The sequence below is a fragment of the Nycticebus coucang genome, chromosome 9 (genome assembly GCF_027406575.1).
Source record: "Nycticebus coucang isolate mNycCou1 chromosome 9, mNycCou1.pri, whole genome shotgun sequence".
NCBI classification, from domain to species: Eukaryota; Metazoa; Chordata; class Mammalia; order Primates; family Lorisidae; genus Nycticebus; species Nycticebus coucang.
Window position 1 is genome coordinate 14,661,115 of NC_069788.1, and position 24,094 is coordinate 14,685,208.

Consider the following 24,094-nt stretch of genomic DNA (forward strand, 5'->3'; position numbering starts at 1 on the left):
TCTGCTGCTGCTGCCCTTTCTTCACCCCTGCTGGGCTGGGAGTGAACAGGGAATCTAGGCACTCTCGTTCATTCCATGAGTGGGTGCCATGGCCCCCCTTCCACAACCAGGGCATCCACGCAGGGCAGATGCCCATAGCCCAGTGTCTACTCTCCCTGCCAAGGTAACCTCCTGCTGTCACCAGGTCAGAGTCTGTACCTGGGTGGAGGAGGTACCCACAGCCACTGGTGTCTGCCACTATCTGGTTACATAGTTGCTGCCACTGCTACCTGGGTGGCACCACCACTGACGGACCGGGGCAGGGTGAACACCATGCTGCTGGGCACTCCTGCCACAGTGTACTGTTACTGCCTTCAGATCTGAGCAGAGAAATCCCCAGAGCTCTGCCTGACAAATCTGGAAGAGGGTATGAGAGGAAGATAGAGAGGAAGCAGGCAGGGGTGATACACGTGCTTTTTTGGCAGTGGTGGCAGTTTTATTTCAAAACATTAAGGGGGTCGGAGAGTACAGATGTTTTTGTCGCATGGATAACATGGCTGTTAGTATGCCCATCATCTGAATAGTGTTCATTGTGCCTGGTAGGTAGGTTCTTTCTCCAGGTGACAGTTTGTGTTGATAAAGGTTGAACAGTACAGTGTAGTGAAGTTAATGAGCTATTTGCTAAGTTCTCCAGAGTCTGCACCAAAGCCAACCTAAGTAATTTTGTGAAGCTTCTTAGTCACTCACAGGTTATTGCTTAAGGTTGCTTTTCCTTTTTTACGTGTAGATTTCTCTCTAAATTTAATCCTCAGGTTGATGTAGCCTATCACAGTCTACCACAAGCAAACATTTTCTGTATGTCAGTTACAAAGAAACTGATGCTTAGAAGTTATATGACTTTACCTCAGAGTCTGGCAGTATATTAGTGGAAGATTTACGAACTAAATTTCAATTTTTTGTCTTGAACTTGAATATTTTCTGGTATATTTTTAAGCTACTTCTGCTTTATGAAAAAGATAAATTATTAGAAAACATCTGCCTTTGTATTTGAACAGCTAAGACTAGCAGATACTAAATCTCAATAATTTAAGAGTTCATCATTTATGATGAACAATTTGTGATCATACAATTTCTGCAGATTATCTACTAATACTTACCTTTTCTTCCTTTTTAAGAAGTGTTGCATGGCCAATTAGTAATAAAATGAAATTGGGAACATTCTTAAAAGACACATATATATTGTAGTACTTTGGAAATTCTTTAGATCAACATAAAATATACAAGTTCTTATAAATGGTTACTATAAAACTTATTCTTTACTGCAAAACATGTGGTAATTGCTATCTTTATTAGCCTGATAAAATTTGTATATTCTTAAGATACAATGAAACTATGTCACTGTGTCCTTAGAATTTGTTTTTGTTGTGGTTTTTTGGTTGTTGTTCATTTGTTTGATAAGAGACAGGTTCTTGCTCCGTCAACTAGGCTGGAGTGCAGTGGTACAGTCATAGCTCGCTACAACCTCAAACTCCTGGGCTCAAACAGTCCTCCCGCCTCAGCCTCCCCAGTAGCTAGGATTACAGACGTGGCTAATTCTTTTATTTTTGTGAAGATTTCAGTCTCGCTTTTATATCTTCTTATACTTTGCCCAGGGTAGTCGTACTCCAGGCCTCAAGCAGTCCTCCTGTCTTAGCCTCCCAAAGTGCTGAGATTGCAGGTGTGAGCCGCTGCATCTGGTCCTTTCTGTGATTTTTGATGTTCATCAGTTCTTTTTACTTTTCATCAAATTTTCCAGTAAGATTTAACGAACACTGATTTAACTGTATGCCATTTATTCAACTTTAAAATAAAAATGCAACTGTTTTGTTTTTTTGGTTTTTTTTTTTTTTTTGACATATTTTCCCTTTTTTAGCCTCCCTAGATATTTGGATGTATGTTGCTAGTTTCTCAAATGTTTTTATGTGTATGTATTTCATTTACTCTAAATCCATCTGACAGTAGCAGTGATTAAGGAGGATTTTACTTTCTGAAAATCTCTTAGAATCCAACCTTTCTTTTCATTCCTACAGCTCATTTTTTGGAAAAATATTGTAACTTCATAAACCTCTTTCTACTTTCAGGCCCCTCTCCAGTCTATAATCCATGAATGTTATTCCCTTTCTTTTAAAATCATATGATAAATAATTCCCAATCATATCACAATAAACTCCAAGCTCTTTAGCCTGTATACAATTAAAATTTATATTTATTATAAATACTCAGTACTGGCAAGATCCTAATAGTAAACTGAAGTTAGCAGAGTCACCGGCAATCATGAGGTATGAAATGACATTTTAAATGTCAATCTTATTTTTTGTTCTTTTTTGATCATTAGTCAAACAAACTTTGCTTTAAATTTGTTCTCCATGGTGCATGAGTTTTCTCAACTGCTGTCTTTATATAAGTATGTGTAACATAAGGATTCATTTTATAAAGTGTAAATATAGAGTAATTATAAATTGATTTCAAGTGAAAGTTTAACATGATGATTCAATTGTGTCTTCAATCAACACTGTATGGTTTTTAAATATATTTAAAGTGAAAGGTGCTATTGTAATAGTTAATAACCAGTTATCTCAGTGGCAGTTAACATAAAAAGTGGTCTTAAAAAATCCAGAAATATGTGGTATAAAATTTATCAGATAAATAAAAATGCTAATAAACAATAAACAGTAGTTTAGTTGCATTTCCTATTTCTCTGTTTATGGAATAAGAGCTAGAGGAAGGTTAGCAGTAGCAGAATTCAAAAGTCTTTCAATTTTATTCGTGTACTCTGGATGACCTTTCCTGGCTCTTTTAATTTTGATCTTTTTTGTATGGCCACTTTATCATCTATAACAAAAATTAGCTGAGATCCCTGTTTTTAGTTTTCATTGTTAACGTTTGATCTCTAGTTTAATTAGAAGTTTAGTCTTTAGTTCAATTCAGTACGCCTTTTTAAGGAACAACAACCCAAAGTCTCCCAAGCACTTCTGGCTTGAGTGTTCAATTCCTAAATGAAACCTTTAAAAATGTAAATTTACTTTGAAGGTCAAACCAAGTTCAAAATCTTGCTTTTGATTTCCTCAGTTGGATAACTGTAAAATGAAATCTATAGATGCAGGTATCCGTGATTCAGGTGAGCAGCTGGAGGATGGCAGATGGTGAAGAAAGATGCAGCCTCCGTTTATTCAGTGTGGACTCACCGCTTGAAAATGGAATATGTACATAGAGCTTATTAACAAAAGCTTTTCTGTGGGCAGATACCATTTATATAAACATATTAATGTGCATATAAAAATAACTCTAAAAAGCCATTACATATTCATTGTGTATGTGAATTTTTAATTTAATATCATTTTTCAACTATAAAGCAAAACACTAATGATGATTGTACCTTTTTAAGTTATTTTAGATGGCTTGTGTCATAGTCAACAACGTTTAAAAATGCTGAAATGTAAAATAAAGTGATAGAAAATATATTTAAGGTATGGTTTTGTTGGTGAGCAAAAGAATCAGAGTGTAGGCCAATTTAAAATGTCACTGAGTGGATTATTAGACCTCTGGGAGAAAATGATTTGATTTTTCTTGCTTCTTGCCGGATCAACCTCTGTTTTGTAATCCCTTTTCTGGCCCTCAGATTTCTACCATATTTTGCTATGTATAATGTCACTTTTTGCCCAAATTTTTAAGGGGATAAAAAAGATGTGCATTATACAGGGTATATAATAGGACGTGAGAACGGATGGGGGTGGGGGCTGGGGGGCTGATTACAGCACTCAGTCAGCCCACTCTGGTGCACTCCCACTGAACCCCAGAATCTCCTGGCCTGCAACCCTGTGTGCCTCTTGGGCCCAGGCAGAAGGAAGGCCCTGGGGGAAAATAGCTAAGAATTAGATCAGTAGTTCTTGCTTCGAAAAGGAAAAAATTGCACATATGGAGAGAGGGAAAGAGGGAGGGGGGTGGGAAAATGGAAGAGCAGAGAGAGGGAGGGGGTGGGACACAATTATAAGAGGGACTTCACCTAACAAATGTAATCACTGCAACCTGGTTCTTCATACCCACAATGAATCCCCAACAATTAAAGAAAGGAAAGGCAGAGGTCTCTTCTCTATAGGACTGCATGTTTTCTTGACAGAGAAGGAGGCAGCTTTGTTCAGTTTGGTATTGAGCAATTCAGAAGTAAATGTTGAAGTAGAAGGGATTAGAGTAGATAATGTTTAGATTATCTAAATCTTTGTGTAGCATATCTAAGGCTTTATATAACAGGTTTGTATTGATAAAATAAAACCTAAGTGCTACTTTTCAGAAAAACATGTGACAGGCAAATGCGCGTATGTGGTCCCTTATGTGATAAGCTGCAGAGCCCTCAGCTCAATTTATGCGTTTTTTTTTTTTTTTTGCAGTTTTTGACCAGGGCTGGGGCCAGCACTCGATTTTATGTTTTAAGAGAAAATAACACTTACGTATTGGAGCTGAGAAGAGAGCTCATAAAAATAGAAGTAGAAAGTATATTTGCTTAATCAGCAATATAGTTTGTGATACCGGTTTCCTAACTGAATGTAGGATTTTTTGCCAATATTCATTTTGGATAAAAACATGTAGAAATCGTAATTTCTTTTATAATTAATAGACTGAAAAGAAACTGCCTTATAAGAGAAGGAATTTCTTTGTAAAGAATAAAGACCATCTAAAATTTGTAATATTCATAACCTCTTATTACCTGCTCGGTTACATCATAAAGTTGACCCTTAACAACATGGGTTGAACTGTGTTGGTTCCCTCTGACTGTATTTTTCTAAATTAAAATTACACCAGAGGTACTAGCCTCTCCTGTCCCCACTTGCACCTCCTCCATCCCTGAGACAGCAAGACCAACCCCTCTTCTCCCTCCTCAGCCTCAGTCTACCCAGTGTGAAGACTGTAAAGATAAAGGCGACCTTTATGGTGATCCACTTCCACTTATAAGAAATATATTTTCTCTTCTTTATGATTGTGTTAATAATATCATCTTCTCTCTAGCTTACCTTATTGTAAGAATACAGTATGTATTACATATAATGTACAGAACCTAATATGTGTCAGTCGACAACATGTTATTGGTAAGACTTCCCGTCAGAAGTAGGCTATTGCTAGTTGAGTTTTAGGAAGAGTCAAAAGGTACATGCAGATTTTCACCTGCTTGGGTATCCTGTCCTCTCCTTGTGTTTTTCAAAGGTTACTTGTAGTTGCTGCCTCGGGTCTTCCTGAGTGGCTTGAATAAATATTTATTAGATGTAGTTTATCAATATATATGGATGACTTTGTAACTTATTGGAAATAATGTATTTGGATAAAACTAGTATGGAATTGACACAACTATCAAATAACCAGTCTGCTGCTTTCTCCTTAAGGGTTACATTTTATACAGAGGAGAAAAATAAATGATTTATTTTTCATTCCAGCTATAATGCTATCTAAAATTCAAACCGAGGCATATCAGTAAATACCGATTTTGGGCTTTCTTTAGAAGTAACTCCCTATTTAATAGCCTTCTTAAAAAGAAAAAAGCTCATAATGAAACTCTCAGATTTGAGCTCTCTTGAGAACTGTTTTCTTAGAAGAGTGCGTTGACGTTCAGGAAACAGTATCTCAGAGTTTGGAACTTTAGCATGTTGAGTACTTGAGCTAAAGGACATTGGAAAGGCCTCAGGGTCTTTCTGACCTTCTCCCCTAAGGACACTATAGAGCTCAAATTTCTTTCCCCAAAGCAGGTCACAGAAACTAGAACCCTTCCTTCACAAAACCATTCTTATGACCTACAAATATTCCTCTAGCCTCCCCTGCCCTTTCTGTGCAGGAACTAGCCGTAAAGTAATTCTCTGAACTACTTAGTCTGGTGGTTGTAAGACCCTCATTCCAGGAAGAGTCCCGCCCTGTTACTGGAAGGAGGGAATAACACACAGAGACCAAGTAGAATGTGCACATGGAGACCTTACTGGATTTCTACACTGTTGCATTAGGTCATACCCTTTAAGTCCAAATGCATTCCTACCTGGCTGGCTGTTCTTAATTGAATCTAACATAAAAATGGATAGTTTTTCCTTGAATCTTGGGTCTTCATTTTTTAAGGCTCCTGTCTTAAAAATACAATTAAACAAATTTGTTGTGCTTTTCTGTTAACCTATCTTTTCTTATAGGAGTGTTGGCCATATAAAACCTACGGTGGGTGGAGAAAGGTATCACATAGCTTTCTGTCCCTATAAGTGCAGCTTAATGCCACATCTGATTATTTGTTTATTTTTTCTTAATGTTCATCAGGAAAACTTTATTTTGTTTTAGGATATGTCTGGCGTTCCAAGGAAAAATCATTTTCAATTTTAAATAAATTGAACCAACCAATGTAATTTTTTTATACTTAAGATCTGGATTACATTAGTAGCATTCATTTTTTAAAAATACATCATTTTAGTGCACAATTTAGGGTTATATTAAAGTGATTGAAAGAGTGGGTTTTGGAAAGAGACATAGATCTCAGTCCCATTTCTGACACTTTCTGGTTGTGTGATCTTGGTCATTAGCTTAGGTTAATAACCTTTTAGATAAAATATTAATCTTCAATTTTAAGAAAAATTAGCTCACCGGAGGTTCTTCGTTTGCTTTCACAGATCAGTGTACCGTTACCCGGACGTACCTGTTTCTTCACAAGTTCTGGTTTTTTAGTGCTGCTTACTATTTTGGTAACTGGGCCTTTCTGGTGGTAAGTACGTACGTCCCAGGCATGGTGTGATCTTCGTTTATAAAGTGTATCAATTCCTTGTATCTTAGAAGTCCATGTGTGTCGCAGTACTGCCATCAAATTTTACAGCATTATTTCTAAATGGTTTTAGATCTGAGAAATGACACATGACTCATTTGAATTTACAGGTATTCTTGATTGGACTTATTGTATCCTGTTGTAAAGGGAAAAAATCAGTCATCGAAGGAGCAGATGAAGATTCAGACCTAAGTGATGATGAGCCCTCTGTCTATTCTGTTTGACGACCTTCTGTCTCAAAGGTTTTTTATAAAGCTGACTGAATATCTGTAATGCGTTTCTAAAGGGTTAAACATTAGGTTGAACTAACTAGCTTTCATCAAAATGGGAGCATGGCTATTAAAAAAATATATTTTTTATGTTTTCTGATGTAATATTATTGTATTATAGATTAACATTTAAGATGGCTATAATAATACTATGTAAATATGAAACTACCGGCTTTGTGAGGGAATGTTTGTGGAAAATTTTTTTCTCTAATGTTATAATAGTGTTAAATTGATTAAAACCCTTCCAGAATTAATATCCCTTTTCTTCGCTTTTTAAAAAAGATAATAAATTACTTGTATCTGTGCCTTGGGTTCTCCTTAGTGATGTGGAATTTTCAAGTATTTATACCTGATTGTCTAAAAAAGTATTTACAATATAGCAGAAAAAATAAATGTTACTCCTGTGTGCCACTTGTTTTCAGTTTTCTGCATAAAGTCATTAATGCCACTCAAGGAAATTTCATGAAAAGATTTCAGGTTACCTACTGCTCGAAGACCACGGCCTTCCAAGATGTATTATATATTGTTCAAACATCCCTCCATTGGTACCTTACCACCGCCTCAGTATTTAAGGCACATGTATTATAGCTAGCGTTTATTTTATAGCTGACCTCACTATTTCTATTACAATAGAAATGGTATTGTCAAGAATAATCCTGAAAAAAGTCAGTTTACTGATCAGTTTAAGGTAATGTGGTATCATACATGTTTTGCTTTAGAGATATTTTCTTCATTCTACAGATCTGAAACTTCCGTGCAGTATTTTGAACACATTCTGGATAGCAGGAAATAATCACAAATTATATCCATGTTAACTAACATAAACAAATTAGAATTCATAAAAAAAGAACGTATCATGATCTTTGAAGTAAAATACCATTAATTTTCCATGAAAAATTAGGAATTAATAACCATTTTTAACTTAATTCTTCTCTGCCTAAATTTCATACTGTTTTTCTCTGTTCTGACTCTTGCTTCTCTTGGTCTACCCGCACAGCTGTGGTGTTTGGCTGCTACTTCTTCACCCCCCTTTAGGTTCTTCACCGGGATTTCATTTCCTCCCTCTCCTATTTCCTGTTGTGTGTTTTCTTTGTGGACAATCTCATGCTCTCGGCTTCTACCTATATTATTTTTTCCTAAGCTCTGAACTTTTATCTACATACTAACTAGAAATTGCCACTTCAGTTGCAACATTTTGAAAATTGCAATCCTCATTTTTTTTTTTTTTTTAGGGTATACTAAGCCTCCTTTTATATTTTTTTTTTTTTTTTTTATGACAATGGCACCAGCACAGACCTGATCACTTAATCCAAAAATCAGGTACATTTCCTCATCCCCAGTGTTTGATGCTTCAGACAAGTCATATTACTTTCTACTCTCTAAGTATCTTTCCAGTTGCCCTCTCTTTTCTATTCTTACTACCACTTAATGTGTTATGGACTGAATTGTTTTTCCCCCAAAATTCTTATGTTGAAGTCCTGACTGCTAGTACCTAGGAATATGATTGTATTCAGCGACAAGGCTTTTGAAACAGGAATTAAGGTAAAATCAGGCTATTGGGTGGAGCCCTAGTCTAGTTTGACCTGTGTCCTTATAAGAAAGGGAAGAGACATCGGAGATGGACATACACTCGACATATATGGAAGAGCGTGAGGGCACAGAAGGCCGGGATCTGCAGGCCAGGAAGGGAGGCTGCAAAAGAAGCCAGTTCTGCTGGCACCTTGATCTGTTTAACTTCCACTCTCCAGACCTGTGAGAATTTTGTTACAGCAGCCACAGCAGACTAATAAACACTGGTTATTGCACTTTCTTACTTGGCTTTCTGCCAAGGCCTGACTTCTTTTAGTCTTTTCTCAACATTGAAAATACAAATCTGATTATTTCATTTCTTTGCTTTAAAAAACTTGCAGTTATTTTAGAAAGACATTCATAAGTCCTCAAGAGATATATATAAGACCAGGCTTTTCTGATATATTTCTTATCTGATTTCCAACATCCTTCGCCAGTCCCACACCATTTATATGAGCCAAGCTAACAAATGTCTCCCTGTTACTCACATGGCTAAGAGTCCTCACAGCTATTCTGCTAAACTATGCCTTCTGCCTGTGCTGCCTGGGCCCTTCCTTTTGTATCCCAGGAGAATCCTTATCCTTTGGGTTTCAGCTTTAGTCAGCATTATCCCTGCAGGTCCCACCTCCCCTGAGTCCCCCAGGCAAAGTTAGGCGCTAGCTCTCCCCTGCTCACCTGGTGCCCTGCACTGCAGAGTTAGGCGCTAGCTCTTCCCTGCTCACCTGGTGCCCTGCACTGCAGAGTTAGGCGCTAGCTCTCCCCTGCTCACCTGGTGCCCTGCACTGCAGAGTTAGGCGCTAGCTCTTCCCTGCTCACGTGGTGCCCTGCACTGCACAGTTAGGGGCTAGCTCTCCCCTGCTCACCTGGTGCCCTGCACTGCAGAGTTAGGCGCTAGCTCTTCCCTGCTCACGTGGTGCCCTGCACTGCAGTTAGGCGCTAGCTCTCCCCTGCTCACCTGGTGCCCTGCACTGCAGAGTTAGGCGCTAGCTCTCCCCTGCTCACCTGGTGCCCTGCACTGCAGAGTTAGGCGCTAGCTCTTCCCTGCTCTCGTGGTGCCCTGCACTGCACAGTTAGGGGCTAGCTCTCCCCTGCTCACCTGGTGCCCTGCACTGCAGAGTTAGGCGCTAGCTCTCCCCTGCTCACCTGGTGCCCTGCACTGCAGAGTTAGGCGCTAGCTCTTCCCTGCTCACCTGGTGCCCTGCACTGCAGAGTTAGGCGCTAGCTCTTCCCTGCTCACGTGGTGCCCTGCACTGCAGAGTTAGGCGCTAGCTCTCCCCTGCTCACCTGGTGCCCTGCACTGTGATTTATTGCCTTTATGTGTGCTGCCTCTGGACTACAAGTCCTTGAACACATCTGGTTTTTTATCTTTCTCACTGGTGCCTAAAATAGCTCCTTACGCATGGAAGGTATTCAGCTGATAGGTGAATTTGTTAGAAAGAAGCGTTAAGCCTGTCTACATGATTCAAGCCTACATAAACTATTTTGATTAAAGTAGAATGTATATTTAGCCTGTTTTTGAGATTTATTTTGCTACTTAGAAGTTAAGAAGTATTATCCTATTTTTCTTGAAGACTTCATATATATTTCATTACTTCTAGGAATGTTTTGTATTCATCAAACAACTTCTCTTTATTTTGCTAGTTTTATTTTTTTAAATGTGCTTTCTTTTCTTCCTAGATTCTAGAAAGATTTTTTTCAAATGTTCAGAAATTTACCTTTGTTCTAACACTAAGTGTTTTTTTTGTTTGTTTTGTTTCATTTTTTGCCCTCCTGGTGATGTGGAATGTGTTTAACTTTGTTTTCATGAAGCTGATTTAATTGTTATGACTTCTGATGAAGAACATATTTCTGGTGAAGTTCTTCTAAAAATGCCTAAATTAGAGATCATCGACAGTAATACCTTCTAAAAAGGCCAAGGCCCTCATGTCCATGTGAACCTCAAACAAGTGATTTGATCGTATAGTCATGGAGCCAAGGCTGTGATAAAATGAGGGCCGTGGGACTGACTTCCAGCTCAGTACTGCTGTCCCACAGGGAATGACAAAACGCGTATTGTAAAACAAAAGAAACACAGGAGTCCGGGAAGACAAAAATCAATGCAGGAAAGAATGTTTTCTGAAATATGCAACTCAGCTCTTCAGTGAAAGCTACATGCATCGCTACAGTAATAGGCTGACTCCATAGACAACACACAGTAAACCAGGGTATAGCACAGAATTTACCTATCAACTTTTTCCATCTAAAAAGACGACTTACAATAGCTGGAAAATTGAAGGGGACGATGGAAGGAGACCTAAAGGGAAAGGGTGTGAATGTCCTCATTTTATCAGGGCTAAAAGGAGGAGAGAAAGGAAATCAAGAGACACTGTCTCTTTTAGAGGGAGTGTGAATATTGAAGGACTGTAGAATACACCACCCCTAAATCTTCCATTTTGGCATAGCAATTAGTTGGAGCTAAAGGCACTTGAAACAGCAGGTGTAAGAAGGGCACTCTTTGACTTCTTTTTCTTCCTAAAAGCAAGAGATAAAACTCCCATAAGGAAGCTGTCCTCCCTGTTCCAGAAGGAAAGTCACATTGGTATTACTGCTAGGCAGTTAGCTAGACGTGAGTGGCATATGAGAGAAACAGGCTATTTTGGATTGGTTTGGGTGAGGCTAACCTGGGCTATTATGGAAATGAGGGTGATTAAGACGCAGCAGGTGGGTTGTTTTGAGAACGAGTTTGAGATCCTAGGAGACTTCCAAGAAGCAGGCTGATACCCTTCCAAGTCGTATATAAAACCCCAAACTAGACTTTCCAGGGAGCCTGCCATCACTAGGACAGGATCCGGCTTGCTGTGCAAGTTGTTAATACATTTTCTTTTACTTGCTTAAATTGTATTTGCTCTTTTCAATTATTTCAGTGATTCTCTTGAGTCACCCACCATGCCACCGTAACATTATTAGGCATCCCCCCCAAAACAAATTTTGTTGAACCCTTGTCTTCCTCATTATTGTGCCGCTATTAGGTGCCCTGTCCCAAGGCTTTTTGTCTTGTCACATTTTCATACTTCACTACTCTTTGTTCAATTCAGTTCAATTCAACTCTAACTCTTCTTTGAGTCTTTGTTTTTTGATAAGTGTTACTGTGTCACATAAAACTTAACATTAAATACATTTGTATGCTTTCCTCCTATTAACCTGTCTTTTGTTACCAAAACAAATCCTACAATGGATGGAGAAAAGACATTTTTCCACCCTCAGAATTTACTAAAGTTACAGGGGTAATGTAATCAATAGAGCTGAGTATACCTTATCCAAAGGCTTCGGACCTAAGTGTTTGGGCCTTTAGGATATTTGCAGAATATATACCCATTGAGAACCCCTAATTCAAAAATCTAAAATTGTCTCTGCTCCGATGAGCATTTCCTTTGAGTGTCATGTTGATTCTAAAAACATTTTTGATTTTGGAGCATTTTAAATTTCTGGATTAGGGATGCAAAATCTGCATAAAAATGTTAGGAGATTGGGGGAGTGAGGGGAAACAAGGAGAAAGACCTCAAGTGAAATTTCTTTATCATAAGAAGTAGATAATATTTAAAATGGTTAAATTTAGAAATAGTAGTATATTAAAAAATCTATAACAAGTAAAATATTTTAAAAATCAGATATTAAAGGATAAATTTTATCAGAGGATAAAGTAATTGTGATTTTATGTAAATATATTTTTAATTTCTTGACAGCCAACACAAAAACATGATGGGAGATCAAGTTTTTACGTTTGTTAAATTGAAGCACTCAATTTTCCTGTAGCTTATTTTTTTTTCTGACACTAAGATTTGGAAGGATACCTTACACCGTGAATTCTTATGTAAAGAATGCTGACAATGAACAAATGTGTTTGCCAAAGTTAAATAGAGGCATGTGCAAGTACACAGAATTTGGAATCTCCAGGGAAAATCTGGTCAGGTATCAAGAAGTTTCGACATAAATTAGCGTTGTACATAAATCAGCTAATACCTAAGCTTTTACATTTTCCAAACACTGGATGGTGGCCACTGTGTTTCTATAATTAAAATAGTCACCATCCTTTCAGAACTTGGTCTAGGAATTTGTAGCTGAGTGGCTCTTGGCAAAAACTGGACATAGTATCTACTAAGATTGTATGTGTCTGATGTCATACAATAAAAGCACATAAAATAAATCACCTTATGAAGTTACAATAAAAAGTGTTCTAGTACCTGGAATGCTCACATCGCCAAATAATACATCCTCTCCTGACAGCATAAACAGAAAGTTACTTGATGAGTGGGGAACAGAAGTGACGTGAGATAGATCGTTCTGAGCGTTATTTTGGGGACTTGTGGTGATGCTTTATTAAATACACCCCTTCTTCAGCAGGGATCCCTGCTGGGTGACCAGATTGCCAAGTTTCCCAGATTGAATTGTGCTTCCCTGGACAGTCTATACACATCCCAGCTGTGTTTAATCCCAGCTGACACATTTTATTAGATTTGTTCATATAGGATAGATTGAGCTACATCCTGGTTCTGGAAAAATCTCTCTCTTCCCCTCTTTCCTACCCTCTCTTCCTCCCCACACATTTTGATTTAATACAAGTTTTATTGAGGGCTACTTTATTTCCTTGATTAGCAAGTTCTCAGGCAGCACTTGTACAGCCACCCAAAATCTTCAGCTGTGATTTCACAGGGAATATGAAAACTCTTTTTAAAACACAGTCAGTAAACAAATAGTAAGTTATAACATAGGGATGGTGTTTCTACAGAGAACTAAGCCTATATGGTCAGATAAGTAGTTCGTGTATTTCCCCCCAGACTCATGTATTTGCCGAAGCTGCCGGATGGAACTCAGGTCAAGGCCAGGTTCTCTGACAAGTATGTGTATAAAGCAATGTCTTTTGTCCATAGAAGACACACATTTTTAATAGCAGATGAGCAGGTAACAAAGTGAACATTCGGGAAATGAGAAGATGCTCAGAGCTGTCTTATTTCCATGTCAAGAACTAAGGTGTCTGGATTAAAAAACAAAATTCGTATCTAAAGGAAATGATTTCTTGTGCAGAGTTCACTCAGTGACTCTCTAGCACCTATGATGTGCTGGACTGTGTTCTATACCCTATTGCAATATTTAATGAAGAGCAGGACCAAATTTGATATCTACTGTCCTCACCAGTTCCAATTCCATTTTCTACTATATTTATTTGAAGATTTTTGAAAGCCTCGGGGGTAAATAAATATTTATACATACAAAACTCAACTGATGTAAGGGAAAACCATTCTTTCCAGTAAGAGTAATTTAAAAGAAATGTAAGTTTATTTCTGATGTACACAGTAACTCAAATGCTGACCAACTCCAGTCAAGTCCTCAAGCTTTCTGTAATGGAGTTAGTGGTTCTACCACTCGACTCAATATGTGATTGCCTGGTACGTGTCAGAAAATGCTATAAGATGGAGATACATGGATGAAAAAACAAAATGGTGCCTATTTTCAAAAGGTGTTTAGAAGCCAGGGGGCAAATGAAATCAAAAGTAGAGAATTATAATGTCACAAATGCTATAAAAAAGGTATTACAGAACATTCCATGAGACTGAAAGTATCGTCTTGAGCTTAGGAAAGACTCAAGACTCTTGAGATAAGCAAATGCTAACACAATTACAGGCAGTAAATTGTCCAAGCAGAAAGAAACAGGCTTCTGTTTAGTGCATTGAAAATGGCTAGACGGTGGCGAGGAAGTGACAGTGGGGAGAGCCCTGAACGGGCTGCGTGAATAGGGAGCCACGGGCTGCCTTAGAGGTGAGACGCCCAAGTGACACCCAAGAGCAAGAGCCAGTGCTGTTTCCAAAATACAAAAACGTGCTCCTCAGTAACCAGATGTTCACTCAAACTAGACTCAACCCTGGGAAAAAGGGAGACCAGAAATTGACAGTAACTTTCAGCCGTCCAAGCAGAATGAGAAATAGAGATTAAATCACTATAGAAATTCCATTTCTTGCAAAGTATTATATTTGTATGTACCAAAGCTAAGTATACTTAGTTATGATACCAGTAAACATTTTGATTCAACTTGCCATTTAAATGTTTTGAAAATGTTACTCCACCAGTGGAGGGGAGAAAGCAATTTTATATTGACGTTGTGAAAGTAAAAAAACATCTTTAACTTATAATCATTGTGGAGTGTTTGATTATTTTAGGGGTTGGCAAACATTTTTCTATAAAGGGTCAAATAGTAAGAGTGTTAGGTTTTGCAGAGCTACACAAGGAGTTGGTCGCATTTTTCCCCTAATAACCTTAAAAAATTATTTTTTTTAAATTAGCTGGATTTGTTCTGCTGGCTATACAACACCAATCGCTGAATTATTCCATTAATCACATTGTTTAAGTAGTTTGATGAAACTAAGAAAAGATGGCTAAAATAAATACAAGATTCGGAGGAGGACTGTTAATGAAAAAGAAGCTTTCTTGAATGCTAAGCATATTGTTTCATAGTTTTTTTAAAGACTAACCATTTATTCTGAGTTTAAAGGTTCTATGAACTTGTAAAAGAATTCGAACAATTCAGCAGCTGTGACTGACCAAGTGAGTCTGAACAGGATTTAGTGATCTCCAAATTCATTTGACCAGGGATCCATTTGTCCCACCTTGTCTCATCTGGAGCCTGACAGGAGAAGCGATGGACGAGATAATTTATCCCTAAGTCACTTTCCACCTCTAATTCATGTTTGTGTCCTATTTATTTGGTTTGGTTGAGTTTTTTTTGTTGTTTTGTTTTCTGTTAAGGAGAATTATAAGCAAGACCCCCGGTTTCCAATGGTGAGCACTAGTGATTTTTCTTTCTTTGCCAGTTTCCTCATCTATAAAACTGGGATAATAAAAGTAGCCCCTTTGTGGAATTAGGGGGAGTAAATTAGTATAAAAGTGCTCGGTAGAGTACCTGTTAGGTGGCAAAGTCTAAATATTTATTAGCTATGATTGTTGACACTTCTAAGATAACTTTATTTCATAATGTTCTTTAATCATCAGGGTTCCAAACACTTTATATTAAAAAAAAAACCCTTATCCCTTAACCTCTAGTGGAAATGCCTAATGAGTCAAAAACAAGCATTTACTTGTATTATGAGAGCTGAGCGTATAAGGAACCCTGGAGAGGAAGAATTTTTGAGATTATAAAAAGCCACTTTTTGTAATGTAAATCATTACTATTAACATCTTCATTCTTGTTGTTTAGAGATTTTATTTCCTTCAAACAATATTTCAATACTCCAAATAATGAAATGCAAGAATAACGCCCCAGTTCTTTCAAGCACAGCAGCAGAGCATTGAATTATGCAGCTCAGGCCGTAGGCTCCTTCCACCTGCACGCTGCTTCCTGGCCGGTCGGTGTGAACAGACTACAGGACAGTCTGTGCTTCTCAGGTGTAGTTTTCTTGTTTAATACACAGAGTGAAGTGTTTCTCTTCAATTCCTCATGGGAACACTGTGAATTCAAAAACTGACATTTGTAAGACTTTTTGTAGGAATGAATGAAGCTGTACACATACCATCATTGCAGGGTACAACAACAAAGGAAAAAACATTTGATGCCACCCCAGAGGTCAGGACTTGCAGGTTAGTACACAAAGCTGCTTTTTCCTCTTTCACCTCTGGTAAGCCTGCTGCCATCAACCACGCTGTCAAGTAGGAAGTCAAGACATACCTGCATCAAGATCTAAGCTGGGGCTCGGTGCCTGTAGCTCAGCAGCTGGGACACTGGGGAGCTGGCGGGTTCGAATCCAGCCCAGGCCGCCAAACAATGACAACTACAACCAAAAAATAGCTGGGTGTTATAGCAGGCGCCTGTAGTCTCAGCTACTGGGAGGCTGAGGCAAGAGAATCGCTTAAGCCCAAGAGTTTGAGGTTGCTGTGAGCTATAACGCCACGGCACTCTACCCAGGGTGACACAGTAAGACTCTGTCTCAAAAAAAAAAGAAAGAAAGAAATCTAAGCCGGGTTGCTTAGTGAGTGTGTGATTTTAGCCCAGTTATTTTACTTCTATTACTGCAAGCCTGTTCTTCATCTATAAAACAGACTTGCATTATTTACCCAGTTGAGGATTTACAGCGCCCAGAGCGTAGTAAGCACTCAGCCAATATCACCAAGAGCCACGCTTCAAACACAGACTTAGGAAAACACAAGGTTTTAAATATAAAATGATTTTGAATGCTTTTTGGTAGGGAATATATACTCCAGTTCATCACACACACCCTGCCCTATAGCATCACACATTTGTAAATACACGGTCCAAGAAGGCTTTTTGAGTTTAGCGGCGGGCTCTACGTTCTGTCCCTAGAAATCTAATGGAGAAGCTTCCAAGGCAGCAGTTAAACCAAAAACACAGTCTTGAGATCTCATAATACAATCCAAAACCACGTACAAACTACGAATTTTCCTCCATTTATTTAATACAGTACAACCTGTGTACAGTGTGGACTGAACAGGAGAGCTACAAAGACGTATAGAGTGTAGCCCCTGCCCAGACAGGACTTTTCCATTCAATGATAGTCTTTTCTGAAACTTGGAATTAAAATTACTTAGTGTAAATCTCATAGAAACAGAATAGAAGGGTGATTATGGGCAGTCAAGGGATGGAGGAAATAGGCAGATGATAAAGCAGTACAGACTTTGCTTAGAAGATGAATGAGTTCTCAAGACCTACTGACAAAAATCATTAATTATAATATGTTGTATACTTGAAATTTGCTGAGAGAACTGGTTGTATAAGGTCAGATAATTAAGTTCACAAACTCATCCTACAAAAAGTGCTGCCTACCTCATTCTGGACTATCCCCGTGGTCACCTTTAAAGAACTCCCCTGGGAAGCTGTGCTCCAACGCCAGCACCTACTCCACCCTTCCAAGCACTTTATCTAGGATGAGTTCACAAACTTAATTGTCCTACCTCATGTGACAACTCTAATGGCCATTCCCAGAAAGGTTACAACATTGCTTTGAAGGGTGACCCAGGCCCTGGAGTTGGTGCCTCACTTCCCCAGGGGAGTACTTTGAAAGTAACCACAGCGATATTCAGCAACGAGGTAGGTAGCACTTGTGGTAGCACTGAGATCACAAACTTAATTGTCAGGCCCTAATAGGCCAATCCCTTATCCAATTTTCAATTAGCAGATACTGTAGAGGTAATCTAGAAGTAGCTATATGAACTTTTCAGGACAAATCTTAGTTTATGTTTATTTACAGCAGCATTTCTGTGATATTAGTTGCCTGGGAGCAGAAATTATTATAAGGAGTTGCAGTAACTTACCAAATAGAAATTTCTCTTCTGCTCAGAAACATGTGGTGAACTTTCACTGTGTGCCAGATTCTGGGCGATGCTGAGATGACTAAGACAAATAAGAACTGCAAGACAGAATCCTGTCACACCTTCGAGGAAGTCACATTTCGTAAGTGGGCTCACTTATGAGTCTAGGAACGGCACCAATTTGATGACTTTGAATGACAGAGTGTAAGCCAGTAAAATCAACAGCCTTCATTGCTAAGCCCGTCTACCTTTCCTTGGTGGTGATAGACATCACCACTGCAAATAATTTATGACCTGTGTTCCAAAGAAGTTCTTTATCTGATTGTAAGCCGATTGGCCTGTGATGGTGTCTCCCAGAGATCAGCAGGTCTACTGGAACCCATAGCATGAGGTAAATATGTTACCTTTTATGCAAACTCAGACCATACCCAACATGCTCGTGAGCCCTCCTGATTTTTCCTGACCAGGCTGTTTATTCTATCTCACTGGTAATCAAGCATGAAACAAGACAGGATTTTTACAAATAAAAGCAAGAATACTTTTAAGTACAAAAAAACTTCAGGGAAACACTGTCAAACATAAAGGATTAGGACATATTAACACCAGGCTTTGAGTTAGGATTTTAAAATAAATATTTATGGACAATAAATCAATTTTTTCCTACCAGAGAGAAGCACACTGCTGCCCTCGCTTACCTGCAGAAATTACAACATAGAGCTCGAAAGCAGTGTTTTTCAACCTTTTTTATCTCATGGCACAAGTGAACCTATATTTAAACTTCCACGACACATTTAAATTATGTTAAGTAAAAAAAAAAAAAAAAAGAATGTACTTACCGTGCTTTGAACTTCTTTCTAAAATAATTTAATTAATGATCTTTAAAAATTTTCATGACACACCTAAGATCCTCTGACAGCACACCATTCCTTTACAAATGTTCAATCTTTATTTATCTAAATGTGTCATCTTATACTTCCATTTTCATTAAGACTTAGAATCAACAATTTTAATAGGAAAGCATCTCCAGTTCACAGTTAAAGAGGTCAGTGGAGAATATATGCCTTAATTTGCAAAAATTAACTGTGGAAGCAACTTTTTGGAAGTTTATTTTGAGCTGTTCAGGGAGACACATCTAGGTATACATTAGCATCAAGCTTATGCTTTTGACTAACTTTAAAAAACAAACAAACAAACAAAAACAGGGGCAGCACCTGTGGCTCAAAAGGAGTAGGGCGCTGGCCCCATATGCCGGAGGTGGCAGGTTCAAACCCAGCCTCAGCCAAAACTGAAAAAAAAAACCCCAAAACAGGATCTTGCCGACTTGGATAATACTTTCGTGTCAAACTGCTTATACTGTGTCCTCACTTTCAGAAAAGAGGTGAAAGTTGGTTGGTGTGGTGAGTTTGATGTTTCTATGATCTTTATCAATTTAAATTTCTCCAAATTTTTACATTTCATAGATTTTTTTTTCAAAGTTGCTGTTATTAAAAATTAAGTTACATTTACGAGGCAAGAAGGCAGCCTTTGTTGTAACTGTTTTGGCCTCGTACTTTGTAGCCTTGTGGTTCTCCGAATCTGGACTCTTGGTCTGCAGCATAAGGACAGTGAGGACTGGAGTAAACTAGCAGAGAGGATTTATCTGGATGGCCTCCTCGAAAAGGCCACGCGTACCCATTGATATATGGGATTGTTGGCTTTTTTCATGTGGATTAATAGAACCTTCTCTAAAGATGACAGACGAATGGCTAACAAACACATGAAAAAATGTTCATCATCTCTATCTATTAGAGAAATGCAAATCAAAACAACCCTGAGATATCATCTAACCCCAGTGAGAATGGCCCACATCACAAAATCTCAAAACTGCAGATGCTGGCGTGGATGTGGAGAGAAGGGAACACTTTTACACTGCTGGTGGGACTGCAAACTAGTTCAACTTTTCTGGAAGGAAGTATGGAGAAACCTCAAAGCACTCAAGCTAGACCTCCCATTTGATCCTGCAATCCCATTACTGGGCATCTACCCAGAAGGAAAGAAATCCTTTTATCATAAGGACACTTGTACTAGACTGTTTATTGCAGCTCAATTTACAATCGCCAAAATGTGGAAACAGCCTAAATGCCCACCAACCCAGGAATGGATTAACAAGCTGTGGTATATGTATACCATGGAATACTATTCAGCTGTTAAGAAAAATGGAGACTTTACATCCTTCCTATTAACCTGGATGGAAGTGGAAGACATTATTCTTAGTAAAGTATCACAAGAATGGAGAAGCTTGAATCCTATGTACTCAATTTTGATATGAGGACAATTAATGACAATTAAGGTTATGGGGGGGAGGAAAAGCAGAAAGAGGGACGGAGGGAGGGGGGTGGGGCCTTGGCGTGTGTCACACTTTATGGGGGCAAGACATGATTGCAAGAGGGACTTTGCCTAACAATTGCAATCAGTGTAACCTGGCTTATTGTACCCTCAATGAATCCCCAACAATAAAAAAAAAAAAAAAAAAGAAAAGGCCACGCGTTTCCTGGCTTTTCAGAGCAGCCCTTCGTTCTTTCATCCTCTGCAGCTCTTTTTAGTTTTGCTCTCTATTTTGGGCACGTTATTTCGCCATGTTTGATGCACTCCTGTATATAATGAACACCCACATTTTTAGCCCAAACTTCCAGTAAAATGACCCTTAAGAAAGTAGCCAGCTCTCAGCCAGGATAAATGAATTCGGGAGGATAAAGCTCCTCCCAGTAAAGGTGCAATATTGCATCACCCTCCAGCAGCCGCCTGCGCTGTGAAGGCTGCCTCTTCTCTCCCAGGATCTCTCCCTCCCAGCCACGTCTAGGGCATGGCTGAGATGGCCATGCACGTGATTGGTAGGGTGTACACTTCTGAGGCCACCCACACTCTGGGCAGCCAGGCAGGTCTCTGGGGATTCTGGTCCCCTCCATGTGGCCAGGCCAGACTTGTCTCTCACCCCACATGGCCACAGCCCATTCCACCAGCCCTGCCAGCACCCCATCCCGATTGTGGTACTTGGCAGAGGCAACCTATGTACCTGTTGGGCTCAGGCAGGAGGGCACGGTGGCTCTGGGAGGCCTGCTGGGCTCCCCTGTTCCTGAGCTGTGCAGCCTGTATAATGCACATCCTTATTTTTCCCTCAAAAATTTGAGCAAGAAAGTGCACATTATATACAGCAAAATATGGTCATTTATTTTCCAAACTGGAAAACTGTTCTCTGCTATGACCATCTTCTCTTTTAGGTTGAAACTTATTGATTATTTTCATTTCAAAATTATTGATTATTTCATTTTACACATGTATGTTGAATATTTTGATTTTGAAATTATTGATTATTTCATTTTACACACGAATGTTGAAATTTTAATTAAATGCTTTATGTAAGAGTTTTAAATGGTTATATGGTAAACATATCAAAATCACTTAAACTATTTATACTGTTTTTTCAGAAACTCTGTTTGATGCTCTAATTTCATCTAAGATTTGCCTTTGATTTCTTTGTGTCTTCACTTCTTCCTCCAGGGGAGCCCCTTATTCTGTATAGCCAATATGCCTTGCTTTTTTGGAACACGTAGTCCAAGCGTACTCTAAGTCTATTTTGTGCGCTGGAAGTTATGTTCCTTCAACATTTAGATTGTGTTGACCCTCCAAACAGACACGGTTCTTATGGGTCAGGGGCGAACGAACTGGCCAAGCATCGCACCTCTGCTGAAATTCCAACAGGGAGCTTTTCTGGTAACTAGAGAGGGGGAGCAGCTTCTTCCACGTTTATTTGCCATTTGAGAATCCTTTATAAATTCTGGATACAAATTCTTCCTGTGATTGGCAAATATCTTCCCCCTATTTGTGTCTTGACTTTTATTTTCTTATTTGTTTCTTTTAAACAGCAATACCTCCTAATTTTTATGGAATCTCATTTATAAATCTGTTCTTCTACGCTTTGTCAGATTGAAGAAGTATTTGCCTAAATATTTTTTACAAAGATTTCTTCTACATTGTATTCTAAAAGTTTTGTAACTTTAGATTTAAAATTCAAGTGTATAATCCATTTCCACGTAATTTTTTATGCATGGTACAGGCATGGATTGAGGTCCATTCTTTTGCCTATGATACTCAATTTTCCAGCAATATTTGTTGAGAAGACTATCCTAGAGCCACTGACTTGCCTTTGTACCTTTGCAGATAATCAGTTATCCATCCATGCTCAGATATATTTCTGTGCCCTCTCCATGGATTCTCTCCTACTGAACTCTGTTTCTGTTTATGCCAGTGCTGGACTGTTTTGATGATATATTCCAGTAAGTTTTATACATCTTTGTCACACTGTCCCTGAATTTTTTGATGATACTGTAAATGGTATTCTTTGTTTAATTTAAATTTGCAGTAGTCTGTTGGTAGTATATGACACCTGACAATTAAGTTTGAGAACTCATTATAGAAAAAGTGCTACATACCTCGTTGTTGAATATCACTGCAGTCACCGGATGGCCGAGGGGAGACTTCCAAGGCAACTGTGGCGACATTCAGCAATAAGGTATATAGTACTTCTTCTAGGATGAATTTACAAACTTAATAGTCAGACCTCGTTCTGTGACAGCTCTCATGGACATTCTGGAAAAACAGCTCCAAAATTGCTTTGAAGGGTGGACTGGGTACTGGCATCAGTGAATAGCTTTCCAAGGGGAGTACCTTGAGGGTGACCCTAGTGATACTCAGCAATGAAGTATGTAGCCCTTTTTCTAAGACAAGTTTGTGAACTTCATTGTCTGACCTTGTATAGAAATACAACTAATACTTTATGTTGACTTTTAATTGTTAGACCTTATTTAACCCACTTAATAGTTATGAAAACTTTTTTGTAGATTCTAGCTGGAAAGTAAGTTTTATTTTTTCTCTTCCAATCTGTATGCCTTAATTTCTTTTTGAAGTGCAATTTTTTTCTTTCTGTTTTTTTGTTTTTGTTTTTGTTTTGTTTTTTTTTTGAGACAGAGTATCTCCCTCTCCCTGCTGGTTGAGGCTAGAGTGCTGGAGTGTCATAGCTCACAGCAATCTCAAACTCCTGGGCTCAAGTGATCCTCTTGCCTCAGCCTCCCTAGTAGCTGTGATTACTTGGCATGGGCAAGCATGCCCACCTAAATTTTCTATTTTTAGTAGAGACGGGGTCTCACTCTTCCTCAGGCTGGTCTTGAACTCTTAAATTTAAGCAATCCACCTGCCTCGCCCTCCCAGAGTGCTAGGATTACATGCATGAGCCACCACACCCGGCCTCAGCCTATTATTTGAAAGAACTTTTTTCACTAATTTGATGGTTTCTTCCAAGGAACAACTCTCTTATTTCAGAATTTTCCCTCCCAAGTTTTAGCCATTCCAGCAGCTCCAAATTCTGTCCTCAAGGCAAGATGTTTTCTGCTTGAGTTCTAGTAGTTCTGCTCCGTGTGGGTTGAAGATAATCAGCAGGAAAAATCTATCTACAAGTGGGTCTTAGTCCAAGTCCTTTCTTCCACAGCTTGAATTCCTTTCAGTTTTTGCCTGCTTTTGATCTATCTGTAGTGTCCTAAAATATTTTAATTTTTACATGTTGCTTAGAATTTATAATTTTTATATATACGAGGGTATTGGAGAACCATTTTCCATGATTTCCTACCCATAGAATGACTGCTTTGTCCTTGAAAATCTTTGCCAAGGATGTATGAGTAGCAGACAGCTTTGGATGATAAAGATAAAGGTGCTGTACTGTGCCTTTTACCGCAGAGTCTTATTTATTCTGCTAGCAGCTATAATACTTCCTGTTGGATGTGAGGCCCAGGCTTGCAGGATCCCTGAGCTCCTGACTTCCTGTTGGATGTGAGGCCCAGGCTTGCAGGATCCCTGAGCTCCTGACTTCCTGTTGGATGTGAGGCCCAGGCTTGCAGGATCCCTGAGCTCCTGACTTCCTGTTGGATGTGACGCCCAGGCTTGCAGGATCCCTGAGCTCCTGACTTCACGTTGGATGTGAGGCCCAGGCTTGCAGGATCCCTGAGCTCCTGACTTCCTGTTGGATGTGAGGCCCAGGCTTGCAGGATCCCTGAGCTCCTGACTTCACGTTGGATGTGAGGCCCAGGCTTGCAGAATCCCCGAGCTCCTGACTTCCTGTTGGATGTGAGGCCCAGGCTTGCAG

The 24,094-nt window shown here is 38.9% G+C and overlaps 1 protein-coding gene across 1 annotated transcript in view; it reads left to right on the forward strand.

The window, feature by feature from the left end:
• Positions 1-7,367, forward strand: part of LMBRD1 (LMBR1 domain containing 1) — a 115,069-nt gene extending 107,702 nt beyond the window's left edge. Inside the window, exons 15-16 of the mRNA XM_053601517.1 lie at positions 6,645-6,736; positions 6,904-7,367. Coding sequence (XP_053457492.1) covers positions 6,645-6,736; positions 6,904-7,017 — 206 coding nt within the window. The 3' untranslated portion in view covers positions 7,018-7,367. The remainder of the gene's footprint in view (positions 1-6,644; positions 6,737-6,903) is intronic.
• Positions 7,368-24,094: the final 16,727 nt, after the last annotated feature.